The sequence below is a fragment of the Nicotiana tabacum genome, chromosome 5 (assembly GCF_000715075.1).
Source record: "Nicotiana tabacum cultivar K326 chromosome 5, ASM71507v2, whole genome shotgun sequence".
In the NCBI taxonomy this organism is placed as follows: domain Eukaryota; kingdom Viridiplantae; phylum Streptophyta; class Magnoliopsida; order Solanales; family Solanaceae; genus Nicotiana; species Nicotiana tabacum.
Window position 1 is genome coordinate 97,597,875 of NC_134084.1, and position 17,678 is coordinate 97,615,552.

General features: G+C 36.5%; 3 protein-coding genes across 3 annotated transcripts; 2 read left to right on the forward strand and 1 right to left on the reverse strand.

Moving 5' to 3' along the window:
* The first annotated feature begins 814 nt into the window (after positions 1-814).
* On the forward strand, positions 815-5,061 carry LOC107801330 (eukaryotic translation initiation factor 3 subunit E). The gene is made up of 8 exons (XM_016624637.2): positions 815-1,181; positions 1,916-2,070; positions 2,298-2,525; positions 2,661-2,782; positions 3,099-3,318; positions 4,110-4,252; positions 4,451-4,588; positions 4,703-5,061. The coding sequence occupies exons 1-8, from the start codon at positions 971-973 to the stop codon at positions 4,800-4,802; spliced, it is 1,317 nt and encodes a 438-aa protein (XP_016480123.1). The 5' UTR covers positions 815-970; the 3' UTR covers positions 4,803-5,061.
* Positions 5,062-6,125: 1,064 nt separating this feature from the next.
* LOC107801329 (cytokinin dehydrogenase 1-like) lies at positions 6,126-9,230 on the reverse strand. Its single transcript, XM_016624635.1, has 5 exons — positions 8,567-9,230; positions 7,256-7,383; positions 6,889-7,149; positions 6,539-6,801; positions 6,126-6,453 (listed from the first exon to the last, which is right to left on the reverse strand). The coding sequence occupies exons 1-5, from the start codon at positions 9,228-9,230 to the stop codon at positions 6,126-6,128; spliced, it is 1,644 nt and encodes a 547-aa protein (XP_016480121.1).
* A 3,227-nt stretch (positions 9,231-12,457) lies between these two features.
* LOC142180871 (uncharacterized) lies at positions 12,458-13,496 on the forward strand. Its single transcript, XM_075252974.1, has 3 exons — positions 12,458-12,829; positions 12,881-13,101; positions 13,205-13,496. The coding sequence occupies exons 1-3, from the start codon at positions 12,458-12,460 to the stop codon at positions 13,494-13,496; spliced, it is 885 nt and encodes a 294-aa protein (XP_075109075.1).
* The last annotated feature ends 4,182 nt before the right edge of the window (positions 13,497-17,678 follow it).

Genomic DNA, 17,678 nt, shown 5'->3' on the forward strand with positions numbered 1-17,678 from the left:
ATTATGTGTCATTATTAACGTGCAACACACGTTTATAAATACTAGTATAAGAAAAAGGCAAATACACTTAATATAAAGTTGAGTTTTCAAATTCTGATCTCAATTAAGTGAAAACAAACGGGACTCAAATAAATTTCTGTCATCTACCTATGTTTTGGTTAACAAAGTCAGTAGACACTTTGCGTAAGTAGGAGTCAGGGGTGGTTTGGTAGGAGGTATTAGAAAAAATAATGCAAGCATTAATTCTGTGAATTATTAATACCTCGTTTGGTATATTTTTTCAACCTTTGTATAATTAATACTTGTATTAGTTATACATTACACTTGATATTATACTATGTATAAGCAATGCATAAGAAACCATGACATTAGTAATGCAAGAGTTTTAATGCTTGCATAAACATGGGGAAAGACCTAATTGCCCCCCTCAAATCCCTAATAAAAGTCTTTCCCCGTATTATTAGCAAATAGATTTCCTCTGTACACTTTGGCCATGGAAAAGCACAGTTAATTTTTATCAATAAAATTATTTTTTATAGCTAAAGTTAAAAATTATGGAGGGTACTTTTGTAAACACCCAATTTTTAAAAAATTATGCAATGCTTTAATACACCAAACCAAACAGTGGATAAAAAATAATTTCAGCATAACTAATATTAGCATTACTAATACCAACATTACTAATATACTCTGTTCAGTACTATTGTTATACCTCCTACCAAACGACCCCTTACAGTTTTTCTTAAAAAGGTTTAAAAAAAAGAGAGAAGGTACTACTCCTATTTAAGTGGGGTGAAGGTAACAATAATCAAATGTCAAGGGTGTATTTCGACAATATATTCTAGAGAGGAAAGCAAAACCCTAAAGCTACTGAAAACGTTCTACAGATCCACTTTCCCCCTTCTCCTACAATACAAAGCGGCGAGCTTTATCGCTGCTACCTTGAAACTCAAATCCAATAACAAAAATCATGGCGGCGAAGTACGACCTGACGCCACGTATAGCGCCGCAACTGGACAGGCACTTGGTTTTCCCGTTACTGGAGTTCTTGCAAGAGAGGACATTGTACCCCGATGAAGATATGCTTAAGGCTAAGATTGAGCTTCTTAATCATACTAATATGGTTGATTATGCTATGGACATTCATAAATCCCTTTATCATACCGAAGATGTCCCTCAAGGTATCTCCTTTTTTTTTTTCTTTATTTCGATGTGTGTTTTTACATATGGGTCCACGTATTGGCGAATGCTGATTAATTTGTTTCTTTACTAATCTTGTTGCCTGTAACCTTTTCAGCGTAAAGGGTCTTTTGGCGTTTTTGTAATTTTGATTGATATGGTCTCTAGAAGTTGTTCATCATAAAAGAAGGGTTTTAAAGTGTTTTACTATGTCTTGTTTGATTATTGCCTTTTTGGAGTTCTTTGGAGGTGTTTTTGCTAATCTAGTCTATTAAGGTTCTTGGAGTTGTTTAGTTGTTTTTGCTATAATATAGTCTTGCCCCAGCCACATGGGCATACCTCGACCATTCCACCAGTACCTGCTAACTCCCAGTAGCATAGGTGTCGAGTGACTATCTCCACCAGGGCTTAAGGCAAACGAGAAGAAATAAACGTTGTGTTTTTTGCTTATTGTCTGCTGGTATTTTCGTCATAGTCTCCAAGGCTTGCACCCATTCTTTGACCACTAGTCTAGAACCTTGGGTGTTTGACGTGGTAATTAATTTTAAGATTGTTGTCTATGTTCTCTGTTTAGTTTGAGGTCTATTGTCTATATAGGCAATATGCAAGATTAAAGCTAAGTTTGTGCTATACACTTAAATATAGGAGATGTTTTGTATGAGCAGAGGTGATTTTAGGGGTTCCCTTTGCATGTTTAACTCTGCAATACATTTTGATAATGTTGTTGGTTATTCAGAGATGATGGAGAGGAGAGCTGAGGTTGTGGCAAGGTTGAAAGCACTTGAGGAAGCTGCAGCCCCATTGATTAATTTTTTGCAGAATTCCAGTGCTGTCCAGGAATTGAGAGCTGACAAACAGCACAATCTTCAGCTGCTCCAAGAGCGGTACCAGGTCAGTGGGGTTATTCTGGTTTACATAATATGGAATTTCTTGTATTTGAAATACTTACTGGGATACAAGATACGTAGGAGATTGAATACTAATAGAAGTTGTCCGACAGCTAATATTGTGAAGACCTTTTCCTATTTGATTAGTGATGCTAAATGGCTCTTTATATAAGAATACCCACTGTTCTCTCTTCTTAATAATTGGTTAAAGTGATGTTATGAATTCTGCAGATTGGTCCAGACCAGATAGAGGCATTGTATCAGTATGCCAAGTTCCAGTTTGAATGTGGAAACTACTCTGGTGCTGCTGATTATCTTTACCAATACCGAGCCTTGTGTACAAACAGTGACAGGAGCGTCAGTGCATTGTGGGGAAAGCTTGCTGCTGAGATACTAATGCAGAATTGGGATATTGCACTTGAGGAACTCAACCGCTTGAAGGAAATTATCGACTCGAAGGTAATATTATGCATATGCTGAGTCCGCTATCTGCGTGTTTGAGTTGATCTTACAAGTTGGAATATTTAGTAAGGGAACTTGAATGATGCTCCTTTTTTGTTTCTAAGTTTACTAAGAGAGTCGCACGTCTTGCAGAGTTTCTCGACTCCGTTGAATCAAGTTCAGAATAGAATATGGCTAATGCATTGGAGTCTATTCATCTTCTTCAACCATGACAATGGCAGAACACAGATCATTGACCTATTTAATCAGGACAAGTATGAGACTGTACTTCTATTACTCTCCCTTGTAAATTCTTGTTTTCTTTTGCTGCACCTTTTTGGCTATTCCCATATTGTTTCAGCTAGGCGTCTTTTCTAACACTATCACTTACAGAGTAAAGAGAATGATGTCAGGAAATATTCTAGGGAAGTTTATTCACTCTGAGTCCCCCCCCCTCCCCAACACACACACACACAAGTATAGTATTTTTTTGTGTGCGCACAGCTGAGTTATGTTTGAAATATCTTCTTTTGCTGTGATAATCTGGGATACTATTTGTGCTTGAGCTTCTAAATCATGAAAATCTTGCAGGTATTTGAATGCCATTCAAACAAGTGCTCCCCATTTGCTACGATACTTGGCGACTGCATTTATTGTGAACAAGCGGAGAAGACCTCAATTTAAGGACTTTATAAAAGTTATTCAGCAGGAACAATACTCTTGCAAAGATCCCATCACAGAGTTTTTGGCGTGTATTTACGTCAACTATGACTTTGATGGAGCACAGAAAAAGATGAAGGAGTGCGAAGAGGTGAGCTTTTGCGCCTAGTTTATCTGCTTTGATGCGTGCTTAACATCATAGTTTTTCTTCATTTCTTGTATGTCAAATGTAGAAACTTCAGTTGCTGTAATTGGCTTTAAGATAATTTATGAAATGAGGTTTTTGTTTTGAACTAAGAGGACTACTCTTATGTATTCAATCATAGGATTCTACTCTTAGCTCTGATCAGTATTCAATAGTAGTCTGTAGCTGTGGTTAAGTAGGATGCTTCTTCCAGTTTCTATCATAGGAAAAGGTAGAATTTTATTCCGCTATAATTGTTGACGGAAAGATAGTCATTTTATTTTGCGAAAAATCTTCCTATTTTTATTCCCTATTTGTTACGTGGAATATTTTATTATCTTATGCTTTTTTTATAATATAAATAATTTTCTTATCTTTTACTATTTTAGGTATTGCTATAATTTAAACATTAAAAACCAGTAATGCATTTATTTAGGATGTTATAATGTTTAAGTAATGGGCATGGATATTACAGTGGGGCAATGTTTTGCAAAATATTGTGTTATATTAATCTTTTATTTTTTCTGAAAAACATGGATTGTTTTCCTAAAACTTAAAAATCAATCATCCAAAGCTACGCTCTCTGGTAACTTTCTGAAAGAGCTAGCTCAACGTTACCTTTGCATAATACTCGTAAGTTTGGTACTTGAACATTCTAGTTTCTGTTACCTGTAGCTAAGTATGTTTAATATAGCCTGTGAGCTTTCCTTTTAGAATGCAGTTGTTTCCCTCCTTTTTAATACGGATGTCACATGCAGGTAATTTTGAATGACCCATTTCTGGGAAAACGAGTTGAAGAGGGCAGTTTTTCCAGTGTGCCATTGAGGGATGAATTCCTTGAAAATGCTCGCCTTTTTATCTCTGAGACCTATTGTCGCATTCACCAACGCGTTGACATGGGGTATGTAGCTAATGCTTGAAAGTCACTTCTACCATCAACAATTTTTATATCTATTTGGTTTGCTTTCTACCCTCTTTCCCCTTGTATTTAATATTCTGTATCCCCCTTTATTACCCATGGATGTTGGCAGTATAGTTGCTTGCGGAAGGAGAGCTGTGCCCATTTAGTCACAATTTTCTTTTGATTCATATATGGCAGGGTTCTAGCTGAGAAGCTAAACTTGAACTACGAGGAGGCCGAGCGATGGATAGTGAATCTTATTAGGACCTCAAAGCTTGACGCTAAGATTGATTCCGAGTCAGGAACAGTTATAATGGAACCAACTCAACCAAATGTGTAAGTTTGATGCAGATGTATTAACTCTAATAGATTAATGAAAGCAACTTGTTTTTAACCCATTTTATCGTACCTGATTTATAATGCGTTATCTTTATTGATTGTCTTGTTCAGGTATGAGCAGCTCATTGATCATACCAAGGCCCTTTCTGGTCGTACTTACAAATTAGTCAGCCAGCTTCTTGAACATGCACAAACACAGGCTGCTCGCTAGTTTGGTTGAGAAAGTCAAGCCAGTGTCAATTTTTTGCATTGCTCCCATGCGGTCTTATTAACCTTTATATTCAAGAATGTTTTTTCACTTTTGTAATGCCTAGATTTTCCTTGGAGGAATCGAGATTCATGGTTCATTAAATATCTTGTCTCACTATTCTTTATCTTCATCTCCATCTGAAGTGGAGCACCTCTGTATGTGTATACTCGTTTTGCCTGGGAGATTTTTTTTGGCTGTAATGCCTAGGTTTTATGGTTCATATGATGCTTACTCATTGCACTTTGTACTGTCTATAGGTTTACACAGTTTTCGAGAGAACTGGGGACATCAGTAGCAATTGTAGATGTTCTATGGTATTGCAAGTTAAGCTTCCTAATTTTAGCTCCATCCTACCCCACCTTAGAAGGATCACCTTCTTCAAACTAGCTTGACCCGTAACATGTAGGTCGATGGTGACTCTACCACCAAAACAATTCTCTCTATTCTGAAGATTCAGATAATGTTTCTCTCTTTAGCTTCAGTTAATGTTTTTGGCGCTTGCCAGGAGTGACTGAGTTGAGTATACTGATATCATTATGATCAATTAATGGAAGGACTTGGTTGGAAATTCTTCTTGCCTCTCATTAGCTCGTGTTGCCCCCATTTTTGGTGTCTTAGTCACCCTTTAATGGCTGGCTCACTTTGACACGTCTTCATTAGTGATCGCCTAGAGTCCTCTTCCATCAATTGGTACATAAGGCATCGACCATACCTCCCTGGGATAGCCTTTTGTGTAGGAACATCCCCAAGATCCGCTTGACAGAGCCCTCTTCCATCAATTGGTACACAAGACGTCGACCATACTGCCCTATGATGGCCTTTCCTGTAGGAACATCCACAAAGTGGTGCAGGCAAAGGTGGTGTAAGGCGTTTTATGTATTCTAATTTCTTAAGAATGTACATTTGTTCATTACACTTGGCCATGCCACTGATGTTCAGGCAGCATTTATCTTTTTGTCTGAAATGTCTGGCATTTAACAAATGCTTCTCTAGTATGCGAGTCAGCAAACTTATAATTTTCTGCAGCTTTAACGACCGATGGTACAACCACAGCTATAATTCTTTCTTTAGAGAATTTGGTTTGCGACTGACCTCAGTAGCTAAATTTGTTTAGCCAGCATTACCATCTTTGTAGTATTTTCGATAAACAAGTCTTTGCAAAAGAGTAGTACAACAGTTATACTACTAACTACATATATATATATGTACACTTCCAGTTTGGATCATTATGTCCATATCTAAAGTTAAAAACTCTTGTGTACCAAGTTATTTATTTTGAAGAGGTTATTGTTGTTCACAGGCTTCTGCCCTTCTGAAAATTCTCTGGCCAGGAGCAAGCATTGCCAAAGGGTCATATGTGGATTTCCTTCTAGCAAATGGTATCCATTGTGGGCCAAAGTGATCTTTCCACTCTTCCTGAGTCTTGTAATTTGGCAAATATTGTTTCATTCCAATATTTATTTTTTCACAAAAATTTAGTATCCTTTTGTTCTGAGCAAGAATATGTCTTAGTCCATCGCTGCCTGTTGAAGATGGCATGGCGGAAGATAGGAATGCGATCAGGTAGAAAACATCTTCGTCAGGGGTAACCATGGATGTTCCTTTTCTCCACCTATAACAGAAATTACCCCAGATAAACTATTAGGACAATGCATATTTCTCTAAGTAGATTGATAATTTATGAAGAATTTTATTACTTTGATTTGTTGACAGGGTAGATGAGTAAAGGACCATTGCTAGTGTCAGTAAGAATCTTGCCAAAAACTTCTTGTGCAAATTCAAGAATCCTGCTTTTTGGTATTAGAAGATTTAGCCATGGATGAGGAACATCCCACAACCCTTTTTCTTGGAGTTCCATCTCAGAGACATGCACTCTGTCGAGGAATTCCACGTAGGAGACTTCTGATAGGAACAGCGTGGATCGCATAAAGTTCAACTTTGATAAGAGGATATCAATGTTCTGTACATTTAGGAAACATAAGTTAATATTGTGAACTTGTTTAGATTATGCATAGTTGTCTAAGGCTGGAAGTTTGATATACTTTACCTGATCAATACTATCTGTGTCTTCTGGATTGAAGTATTTGGCAACTTCTAGGCAGAACAAAACTCTACCCTCAGAACTGAAATTGCTGGCTAGAACTGAATCTTTACGATTGAAACTAGACCTCCAGCTATTCAATAATCCAGTTTGGTTGATAATGACAAACCCTTCAATATAATCAAATGTATCCTGAGTTGATATCAAATGCTCTTGATCATTGGAAAATATGGCAAAATCTGAATACAGCACTCTAATCCACTTGACCTGTCAATAAGTAAATCTTAGCTATGCTAAATGAGCTTGTTTTTTTTCCCTTCGTTTTGTTCCTAAAGTAATCTTACTTCTTTGGTAATTGGAGTTCAACCATTACCTGTTTAGGTGCTGTTTCAAGAGCAATCCTTGCTCTGGTAATAATACCAAATTGCCCCAGTCCACCTAGTACACCATGAAACAAGTCTGCATTCTTCTCCTCCGAACAAGTAATCACCTCTCCTTTACCTACAACAAGTATTTTTTACTATTCAACAATTTTTTTGTCTTAATTACCACCTGAAGTTGACACCTTTTATTCAGTACACGCCTGAACTATTTTTGATCTTAATTACCCCGAACTTGGCTGTTTGATAGCCTTCGCCGCCCCCCTGAATATTCACACGGCAAAGAGAGCGGAGGCGTGTGAAAATTATGAGAAATGAAAAAATCAACTTCCAAGTGAGATATTTTTCAACAGTTAATTTGCAAATAATTATATATAACGAATTTTTTGGTTCTAACTGTGTATTTTTTTCTTACTTCTTAATATACCACACATATTTTACATCAATTTTAATTTTAGTTTTTTCCTGGTGCAATCTTACGGTGCATTTTTCCTTTTCGCCAAATATGTATATTAAAAAAAAGACTTGAATAAAATCAATTAATTTTAAATAGATAATCCCCCCCCCCCCCAACAAATAATCGTGTTTCAAGTATGTATTTTATTTTATTTTATTTCTTCCTTATATACAAGATATTTATTCTAACTGTTTAACTTTAATCTTCATTTTTTTTTTCTTCGAGAAATCTATAAAAAATCCATTATTTTTAGTGAACAACAGTTTTTAAGCTAAAATAGTGTATTTCAACTGTGTATTTTTGTATTTCATCTTTAAATGCGATGACGATTTATTTCAACTGCATATTTCTTTTTCATTTTTTGGGTGAAATATGTATAAAAAGAAATTGGGGTGAAACTAAATTGTGTTTAGCTAAATAAAAAAATCCTAATATAATAAAGTCCCAAACATGTTTTCTTCACAAATTTGGCTTGAAAAATGATTTAAACAGTAAAAATATATATTTTATTATTAAAAAAAATTACCTGGACAAAAAATATCTATGTGACAGGGGTAATTAAGACCAAAACTAGTATAGGTTTGTACCAAACAAAAAGTGTCAAATTTAGGGGGTGCCGATATATTATGCCAACAAAATATAATAAAATGGAGGATGTGAAGGTTTCCAATATTTATGGTCCAATAAATGGGTGATCAACTTATGGCTTTAAGCAGAATTGTCTTATAGAAGCACTTTTTATGTTTACCAGATGCGTATATACACGAGTAAAAGAGCCCATAAGCTAATTTGACCAGGCGTATAACCTTACTCAAACACCCTCAAAGATGGTTGTGCATGGACATACCAGTGACAACTTCAAGTTGTTGGACGTTATTGATCTGGGGTCCATGCCGGAAAGCTTGTCCACTGATTCCAGCATTAGACAAAGTGCCACCAACTGTGAGGTGAATATAATCAGTCCAAGATTTAGGCGCAATCCCAAGTTTAAGACTTTCATGCAGGATGTTTATCCAAAGCTCTCCAGCAGATACATCAACATAAGGTACTTCTCCAGTCTTGAATTTCATTGCTGGTGTTTGTAGTGATTCCATACTAATCACTAGTCCTTGATAAGCTTGAGACTGGCCTTCTAAAGAATGGCCATGGCCTCTAGCAGCAACAGTTATGCCAGTTTTGGAACCCATTTCAAAGATAAGTTTTATAGTGGAAGAGATGTCAGAAACTGATTTTGGGTACAGAACTGCTAATGGGAGGAAGTGGCATCTATTACCAAAGTCTTTGGCTGCATGTTCTAAGTTGTCAAAATTAAGGTACCCTTCAAGTTGTAATTGTTTCAATGATAAATAGTTCAGTGAGAAACTTGAGGAGGTAGAAACTGCAGGGGTGGCAAACTGATGATTGTTACAGCAGAGTTTATTTTTGTTGCTTGAACAACTGCATAGTATGAATATAAGCAATTTCAGGAGCAAGTCATTTTGCTTAAATAAAAAATGGGGTGGTAATTTCATTCTTTTCAAATAAGTATGAAAGGGAAGTTCTAGTGGAAACAAAGGAAAGCTTGTTTTTTTAAATACTTCACCTTTTGTTTGAGAATATGCAGATGTGCTGAATGACTTCAAGAAAGGAAGGGTGGTGAAGAGAATATATAGGTGTATGTCTGAGATGTCACTTTCAATGAGCCGGGGTCGATCAGAAACAACTTCTCTACTTTCACAAGATAAAGGTAAGGTCTGTGTACACTTTATCCTTCCCAGATCCCACTATGTGGGATTGCACCGGGTTTGTTATAGTTATTGTTGTTGTTGTTGTTGTTGTTGTTGTCTGAGATGTCACAATCAATGAGCTAGGGGTCTATCGAAAACAACCTCTCTATCTTTACAAGATAGGGGTAAGGTCTGCGTACACTCTATCATTTCCGAATCCCACTGCATGGAATTGCACTGAATTTGTTATTATTGTTATTGTAGTCGTATGAGATTTCACTGTCAATGTTGGACGCTTATAGTCAAGGACTGTCATGTTTGTATTGTTTGCAAATAGATACAACATTTACAACAATCAATGCCTCACTCCCTCCCAAGGTGGGTCCGGCTAGATAATTTCTCACCATGTTACTTCATATAAAATCATCTCACGCTATTATTTGCAAATGTATGCTTTGAGGAAATTTATCCGATTTAGCCTCAACTTTCTTATAAAAAAAATAGAAGAGGAAAATTTTACATATTATTAAATTGTCGTTAATCGAAATGGATTGTTGATTTCATTGTACGGCCTTGGACAATCTTGATGTTATGAGGCAGATTATGTGATTGAGCTAGACTTAGGGTGTGTTTGGTGTGAAAGAAATTATTTTTCATGGAATATATATTCCTGAAAAATGAGTGATTTTATCACTTATTTTTCCTTGTTTGGTTGGTGAGTAAAAAATTTTTTTCGAAAAATATTTTCTATTGTTTAATTAGAGAGTATACAATATTTTTTAGGAAAATAATTTCTTATTCTACTCTCCTCACCTCCTTTCCCCAAATCCCATGTTTCCGTGCTCTCCCCCATCCCCTACCCCAAATACCCAATATTTTCAGGACTCTATTTCAGGAATTTAATTATTCTTTTAAAAATTCACACAAATCCAAAGAAACTCATCTGCTGCTTTATTTTTTCATCGCAAAAATAACGTTGAAATTTGTGCTCCATAACTAAAAAGAAAATACAGTTTTTTGATTGAAAAAGAAAGTACTCATTCTACTACATGAAAAGAAAGTACTCATTTTATTGAAATGAAAGAAAATACTTTTTACTACATCATGAAAAAAAATACTCATTTCGTTGAAATAAAAAAAAATATTTTTTCTACATCATAAAAAGATAAATACTCATTTTGTTGAAATGAACGAAAATACTTTTTATTACATTATTTTGTTAAAATGAAACAAAGACTTTTTTTACATTATGAAAGAAGTATATATTTTTTAAAATAAAATAAAATAGTTTTTTAAAATCATGAAAAAAAACTACTCACTTTGTTGAAATGAAAAAGAAAGTATTCTATCTACAACATAAAAAAAAGTACTATTAATAATATTTCTATTTAGGGTGGGGTCAAAGGTAGAGTATGGGATGGGTGGGTGTGGAGTGGGGGGTGGGGCTGGGTAGGGATAAGGTGGGCAGATGGGTGTGTGTGTGTGGGGTGGGGTGGGGTGGGGTGGGGGGATGGGGAATAGGGTGGGAAAAGTTGAAACAGAATTTTAAAAAATATTTTCTATTCTCTTGATAGTGAAAATATTTTCCTCTAATTGGAGGAAGGAAAATGAGTTCCCGAGAAACATGTTTTCTAAAATATTTAAGCTAATCAAATATGAAAACATGAAAAAAAATTTCCTTCATGCCAAACACACCATTATTGTTCATTTCTTAACATTGTATCAAAGCTAAAATTATTCTTGTTCTTTTGTTTTAAAAATATAATTATTCCTATTCTTCGTTAACCCAATATTAAGCCTTAGGACTCTTCAAAAGTCCAGCCTTGGGCATACCGGTACACCGGGGGTGAGAGCATTAGATTGTCCCCACATTAGTCGAGGGTTTGAGCGGTTGTCTCTTTATATGATCTTTGTATACGGTAAAATCGGAGGGTCCTATTTTTGGTCATACTTCGTAAGCACGTTTCCAAAAGCTCGAGGCTATGGTCGAGATTCACACCCGAGGGGCTACCGACGTCCAACCTCGGGGCAATGCAGATCGATAGTTATGGTCAGTGTTTTCAAAGGCGTTATTGGGGCGAGTACAGGGCGAGTCCCGGGGCGGGGCGCACTGAAAATGCACCAGGGCGATAGAAAAAGGCGAAGTTCTTTCGGGCGTACGCACTATACACTGGGGTGCACGCCTAGGCGAAATGCACGCTTTCTTCTGGGACTTACGCCCTATGGAACTTAGCCAAATTAGGAACAATTTATACAATTCCCAATATTTTTTTCAACCCTTTCACTTTTACCCGCACAAGACTTACCAGAAGCAAATAAAAAGACCATACGGTGTTGACTTTTCTGTTTCATATTAAGTCCACAACTCCAAAGGTATAACTTAATCTTTCTTATTACTTTTTTGATTTTTTTGTTTCTTTCTGCTTTATGCCCATCTACACTTCCTTTCCAAATAGTTTAAGTAGAGATTATCCATCCTTGAATCTGATTTTCTTGTTCTATTGTAATTGTATAATCGGTATTTCATAGATTCATATGTGGTTCTTCCAATTGTATGTGCTCCTAGCCTCCTACGGTAAAAAAATTTACTGGTTGAGATTTAATATTCTTTTTGTATTTTAATCCAACAGTACTTTATTTGCTTGTTTGGAATTCTTAATCCAACAATGCTTTACTGTAAAAACTTTACTTTATTTGCTTGTTTGAAATTCTTAATCCAACAGTACACTTAAGCCTATTTAAATTTAGTTGCCATGATTTGTGGGCATTGTCATGTTTGCTTCAGCTTTCTGTACCAACTTGATCCCGATTCAGTAATTTTTAAAGAACTAAAAGTATTCAGATTTATCTGTTGTACAAAATTCAAATAACGAAATAAAGAAACGCAAAATTAGGAAACAAAAAATGTTCTCCCTTTGTAAAGGAATTTTATGAAATTTGAAGTTCAATAATGTTCTGTTGTATGTAGATTTTCTTCTAATAATTTACATGTTCTTATCTCACTTTTCTTGTAGGTAAGCTAAAACGTTACAATGGATGAAGAGGGCTCTAAAAATGCAAGGAAAACAGATGTTGCATGGAAATATTCAATCATGACCCTGAATGAGAAATACTTTCGAAGCAAGTTCTGTAATCAACAAATTAGTGGCACAATTAACAGATTGAAGCAACATTTAACAGGCACCCACAAAGGGATAAAACCTTGTCCGAAGGTACCGTATGAAGTAGCTGAAGAATGCAAGAAAGCATTACTAAAGCTTCAAAATGTAAAAATCATAAGAAAGGCTACTTTGGAAGAAATGCGAGCTGTTGCAACTGGAAGTGATAACATGGATGGTGAATCAGGTTCTTCTCCAACTATGAGCAATTTGCCTCCAAAGGCTAGAGGTCCGCTGGATGATTTTGTTAGTACTCAAGCAAGACAAGCTACTTTGAACTCCAAATGGAAAAAATAGGAAAGAAAAAAAGTTTGTCAGCGAATTGGTAGGTTTTTCTTCTCAAGTGGTATACCATTTAATGTTGCAAATGATCCGTACTATTTGTCAATGTTTGAAGGAGTTGCAAATTATGGTCCGGGTTTTGTACCTTCTTCAATGCATGAGCTAAGAACTTGGATACTAAAAGATGAAGTTACAAATATTAACAAGATGTTAGATGAACATAAGAAATCTTGGAAGTAATATGGTTGTTCAATTATGTCCGATAGTTGGACAGATGGAAAAGGTAGATGTTTTATCAACTTTCTAATTAATAGTCTCGCGAGTACTTTTTTTTTTGAGATCTATTGATGCATCGGACTCTATAAAAAGTGGTGAAATACTTGCGCTGCATTTAAATAAGATCATAGATGAAGTTGGAGAAGAGAATGTTGTGCAGATAATAACTGATAATGGTTCTAATTTTATTAATGCTGGAAAAAGAATAATGGAAACTAGGCCTCATATTTATTGGACTCCATGTGCAGCGCATTGCATTGACCTATTATTAGAAGACATAGGAAAATTGAAAATGCATCAAGACACACTTACAAAAGCAAAAGAAGTGGTGAGATTTATTTATGGACATACATGAGTGTTAGATTTAATGAGATCATATACAAATAATCATGAACTTCTTCGTCCTGCTGTTACTCGCTTTGCTATAGCATATCTCACACTTCAAAGCATTCAAAAGCAAAAACAAGCTCTTAGATCTATATTTTCTTCTGAAGCTTGGAATAAATCTGTTTGGGCTAAGAAACACGAGGAGGTAAAAACGAGAGCCATAGTTCTGTTTGATCAAAATTTTTGGCCATATATTGCTTATTGTGTGAAAAGTGTTTCCCCTTTAGTGAGTGTTTTGAGAGAAGTAGATTCAGAGGAAAAACCATGCATGAGATATTTATATGATTTGATACATAGGGCTAAGGAAAAAATAGCCTTGAATTGTGGATATACTGAAAACAAATATGCTCCCATTTGGAAAAGAATTGATGATAGATGGACTCGCCAACTCTGTCGTCCACTTCATGTTGCAGGGTACTATTTGAATCCGCAATTGTGATTTGAGGAAATATTTTCTATCAACATTGAAGTCAAACAAAGTTTGTACCAATGTATGGAAAGAATGTTGGATTATGAAGAGAGATTTAAAGTGGATGTTTAGTTCGATTCATATGATAAATTGAAAGGGGATTTTGGATGTCAGATAGCTGTGGATTCTAGGAAAGTGAGATCTCCTACGAATTGGTGGATACGTGGCGGGCAAACTCCAGAGTAGACTAAATTTGCAATTCGTGTCTTGAGTCTCACTTGCAGCTCCTCGGGTTGTGAAAGAAATTGGAGTACCTTCGAGTTGGTAAGCGTTTATACTTTTGCATAAATTTTCTTATTGTTAGTTTGTTTATGATAGCTTAACTTAATGTAAGTTTTCTGATTTTTGCTAGATTCATACCAAGAAGAGAAATAAACTTGAGCATCATAGATTAAATGCTCTCATTTATGTGAGGTACAATACTAGACTGAGAGAAAGGAGCATAAAAAGAAAATTGCAAAAGTTTGATCCAGTTCTAGTAGATGAAGTTGATTCTGATGATGAATGGATTACTGAAAAGGAAGATCCTGTGCTTCCAGAAGATCCTTCTTGGATTGATGAAGAGAATTTATTTGATATTGATGTTGTTAGGACGGTGCCGCTTACACCATACTAGAATGATCTTACACATGAATCATTCATTGATGTTGGGAGTTTAAGAGATACAAGTGAATCGGGTCCCTCTAACAAAAAGCAGAAATCATCAGGTAAGTTATAATATTCTACTACTATTTTTATAAAGTTGTATGCTATCATCTGTTATGTCAAAATACTAATACTTTTACCTTTTGCTTCTCCTTTGATCTACAAAAAAATCTATGGAAGTCGAGGATGATGAAGGACGGGAAGATGTGGAAATTGATGAGACCCTCGTTTTTGATAGCGATTAATAGAGCAACTGTATCTATGACTAAAAACTGGTGATAAAATCTTGCTAGGAGTTTAGGGAGGTGCTTGATATATTGGAACATAATTGATATAGTATAACTTTTGTGCATTTGTGTTTTTTTTGCAAGATAGAGTACCGCTTGAGCTCTTAATTATGATACTTGTGTATCTCTAACCAAATTATTTTATTTACACCAAATTACTATTTAATGTTTAATAGCAGAGTAAAGGCAGTGTTAAGTGGTCTTTGTATCTGCAGAGTTGACATTTATTTGTGTTACTGTTGCACGTGAGGCATTCAGATTATAGCCATGATAATTTAAGTTGGTCCTTATATTGTTTGGTTTATTAGGCGTCACTTACAACCTTATTGTCAGGATGCGACTTAGTTAGTATTTATTTTTTGTTTGTTATTTCACTTATAAAACAATTATAACAATTTTCCTATGCTCTTTTATTGTATGTACATACTTTTAATGTAGTTTTCACATATAAAAATATTTTTAAGATTATTTTATAAATTATCAAATTATAAAATTGAAGATCCATGGGACTTACGCCCCGTGTCTCAGGGCTTTTGCCTCGCCCCGTATCGGGTAAAATGCCTCGCCTCACACCTCCGCCTTTTAAAACACTGGTAATGGTGAAAGAGTGGGAAATTCCCAAGGCATATGACTAAAAGCTGACCTAGTCTATTTAGCTAGTTCAAGCCCGTACCGTGGCATTAATTAGCTGTATCAACCATGTATCTTGGTAATAAATGCATTTGTACTATGTTGAGATTCCCCCTCATATATAAAGGGGATCATTGTCATTTTGTAAGGGATCTGATACTCAATATTAAAAATACAAGAACATTCTCTCTGCTCTCTAACACATTCTCTTGATCTCACTACTTATTATTGCTTATATTCGTTGTGTTCTATTTATTGTTCTTCATTTATTGCTTATTATTGGTCATAAAAGACTTCCATCAAAGCTATCATAACTTTTAATACTCCATCGACTATCCTCGGCAGGGCATCCGACTCGACCTCAAGGCCCCGAATTAGCAAGCTCGAGGCCCTGATTATTAGCCATTCGGTTTGATTATCACATTGTTTTCAAGCTATTATCTTGTTTCCAAGTCTTCCACTTAGCATCAATTGCCTAACTACTAGCATAAAAATAGATCACGTATATTTAGAACCACAAAATCAAATCTAATTGTAATTACCATTTTCAAAGGTAAAGAGTTTGACGCCCACCGTGGGGCTAAAAATAATAGTGATTATTTCCTTTCTGGTTTACTACATAATGCAAGTTACCTTTCACACTTTTTCTTGTCTAAGATCTTTGATTTCAGGTCAAAATGTCTAACTCAGTAAACACACGTGAAAATAACAATCTTGAAGACCATGGAGAAAATGATGTAGATGTTCCAGGTGTTGGTGTACCACCATAAAACACTAAGAATGCGGCAGAACCAATTCCTGTGGACGTGGTCTTGCGCAACGCGCAACATGTCGAAATAAGCTCCCACACCAACAAGAGCATACACCAAGAAGATCAACAAAAAGCTCAAAAAACCTCGGCTCAAAGAGAACAAGGGGTTAGCCATCATGTTATCTTCGAAATGTTACAAGCATAACAACTGACGATTGCTCAGCTGGAAAGCCACCAAAAGACTCCCAGCATGGTAGCTCGAGAAACGGCTCCCCGAGCCGAGCAGATACCAGAAAGATCAAGCAACAACGGGTCGGCAGCCAACCCCGCCATCATAAAGATGCTCGAGGAGCTCACAAAGAGGATTGAATCGGGCGAGAAGAAGATAGAAGCCAACGACAAGAAGGTAGAGACCTACAATTCTAGGGTCGATCAAATTCCGAGCGTACCCCCGATTCTGAAAGGTGTAGATTCGAAGAAGTTTGTACAAAAGCCGTTCCCACAGGAAGCGGCCCTAAAACCCATTCCAAAGAATTTCAAAATGCCCGACCTTTCGGAGTACAATGGAACCTCAGACCCCAACGAGCACGTCACCGCTTACACTTGTGCAGTGAAGGACAACGACCTAAAGGACGACGAGATAGAGTCCGACCTACTGAAAAAGTTTGGAGAAACGCTTTCAAAGGGTGCAATGATGTGGTATCACAACTTGACCCCAAACTCGATAGATTCATTTGCCATGCTGGAAGATTCTTTCATAAAGGCACATGCTGGTGTCATCAAAGTAGCTACAAGGAAATCCGACGCCTTCAAAATCAAGCAAAGGGAGAACGAGATGCTGCGAGAGTTCGTATCTTGATTTCAAATGGAACGAATGGAACTACCACCGGTCTCTGACGATTTGGCGGTGCAGGCCTTCACTCAAGGTTTGAATGAGCGAAGCTCGGTAGCTTTGAAGTAGCTGAACCAGAACTTAGTCGAATATCCCACCGTGACTTGGTCGGACGTCCACAACCAATACCAGTAAAATATCAGGGTCGAAGACGACCAACTAGGAGCCCCCTCGGGCTCGGTATATCCTAGCAGGCTTCCGGCAAAGGAGTCGAAGCCGAATAAAGAGAGATACCAACCATACACTAAAGATAGAAGAAACGCCCCAAGGCGCAACATATCCGCAACGACCGGAGGATGGATCGAGGCCAGAATCCTCGGGGACTTGTTAGCAGAGCTGGATTCGATAGGCACACATGGCTAACGGAGGCGTCCCACTTGTAGGAATACAACTTCAACATTGACATTTCAGACATCGTATTCGCCATCAGTAAAATCAGAGACACTAGGTGGCCAAGGCTTGTACAATCAGATCCT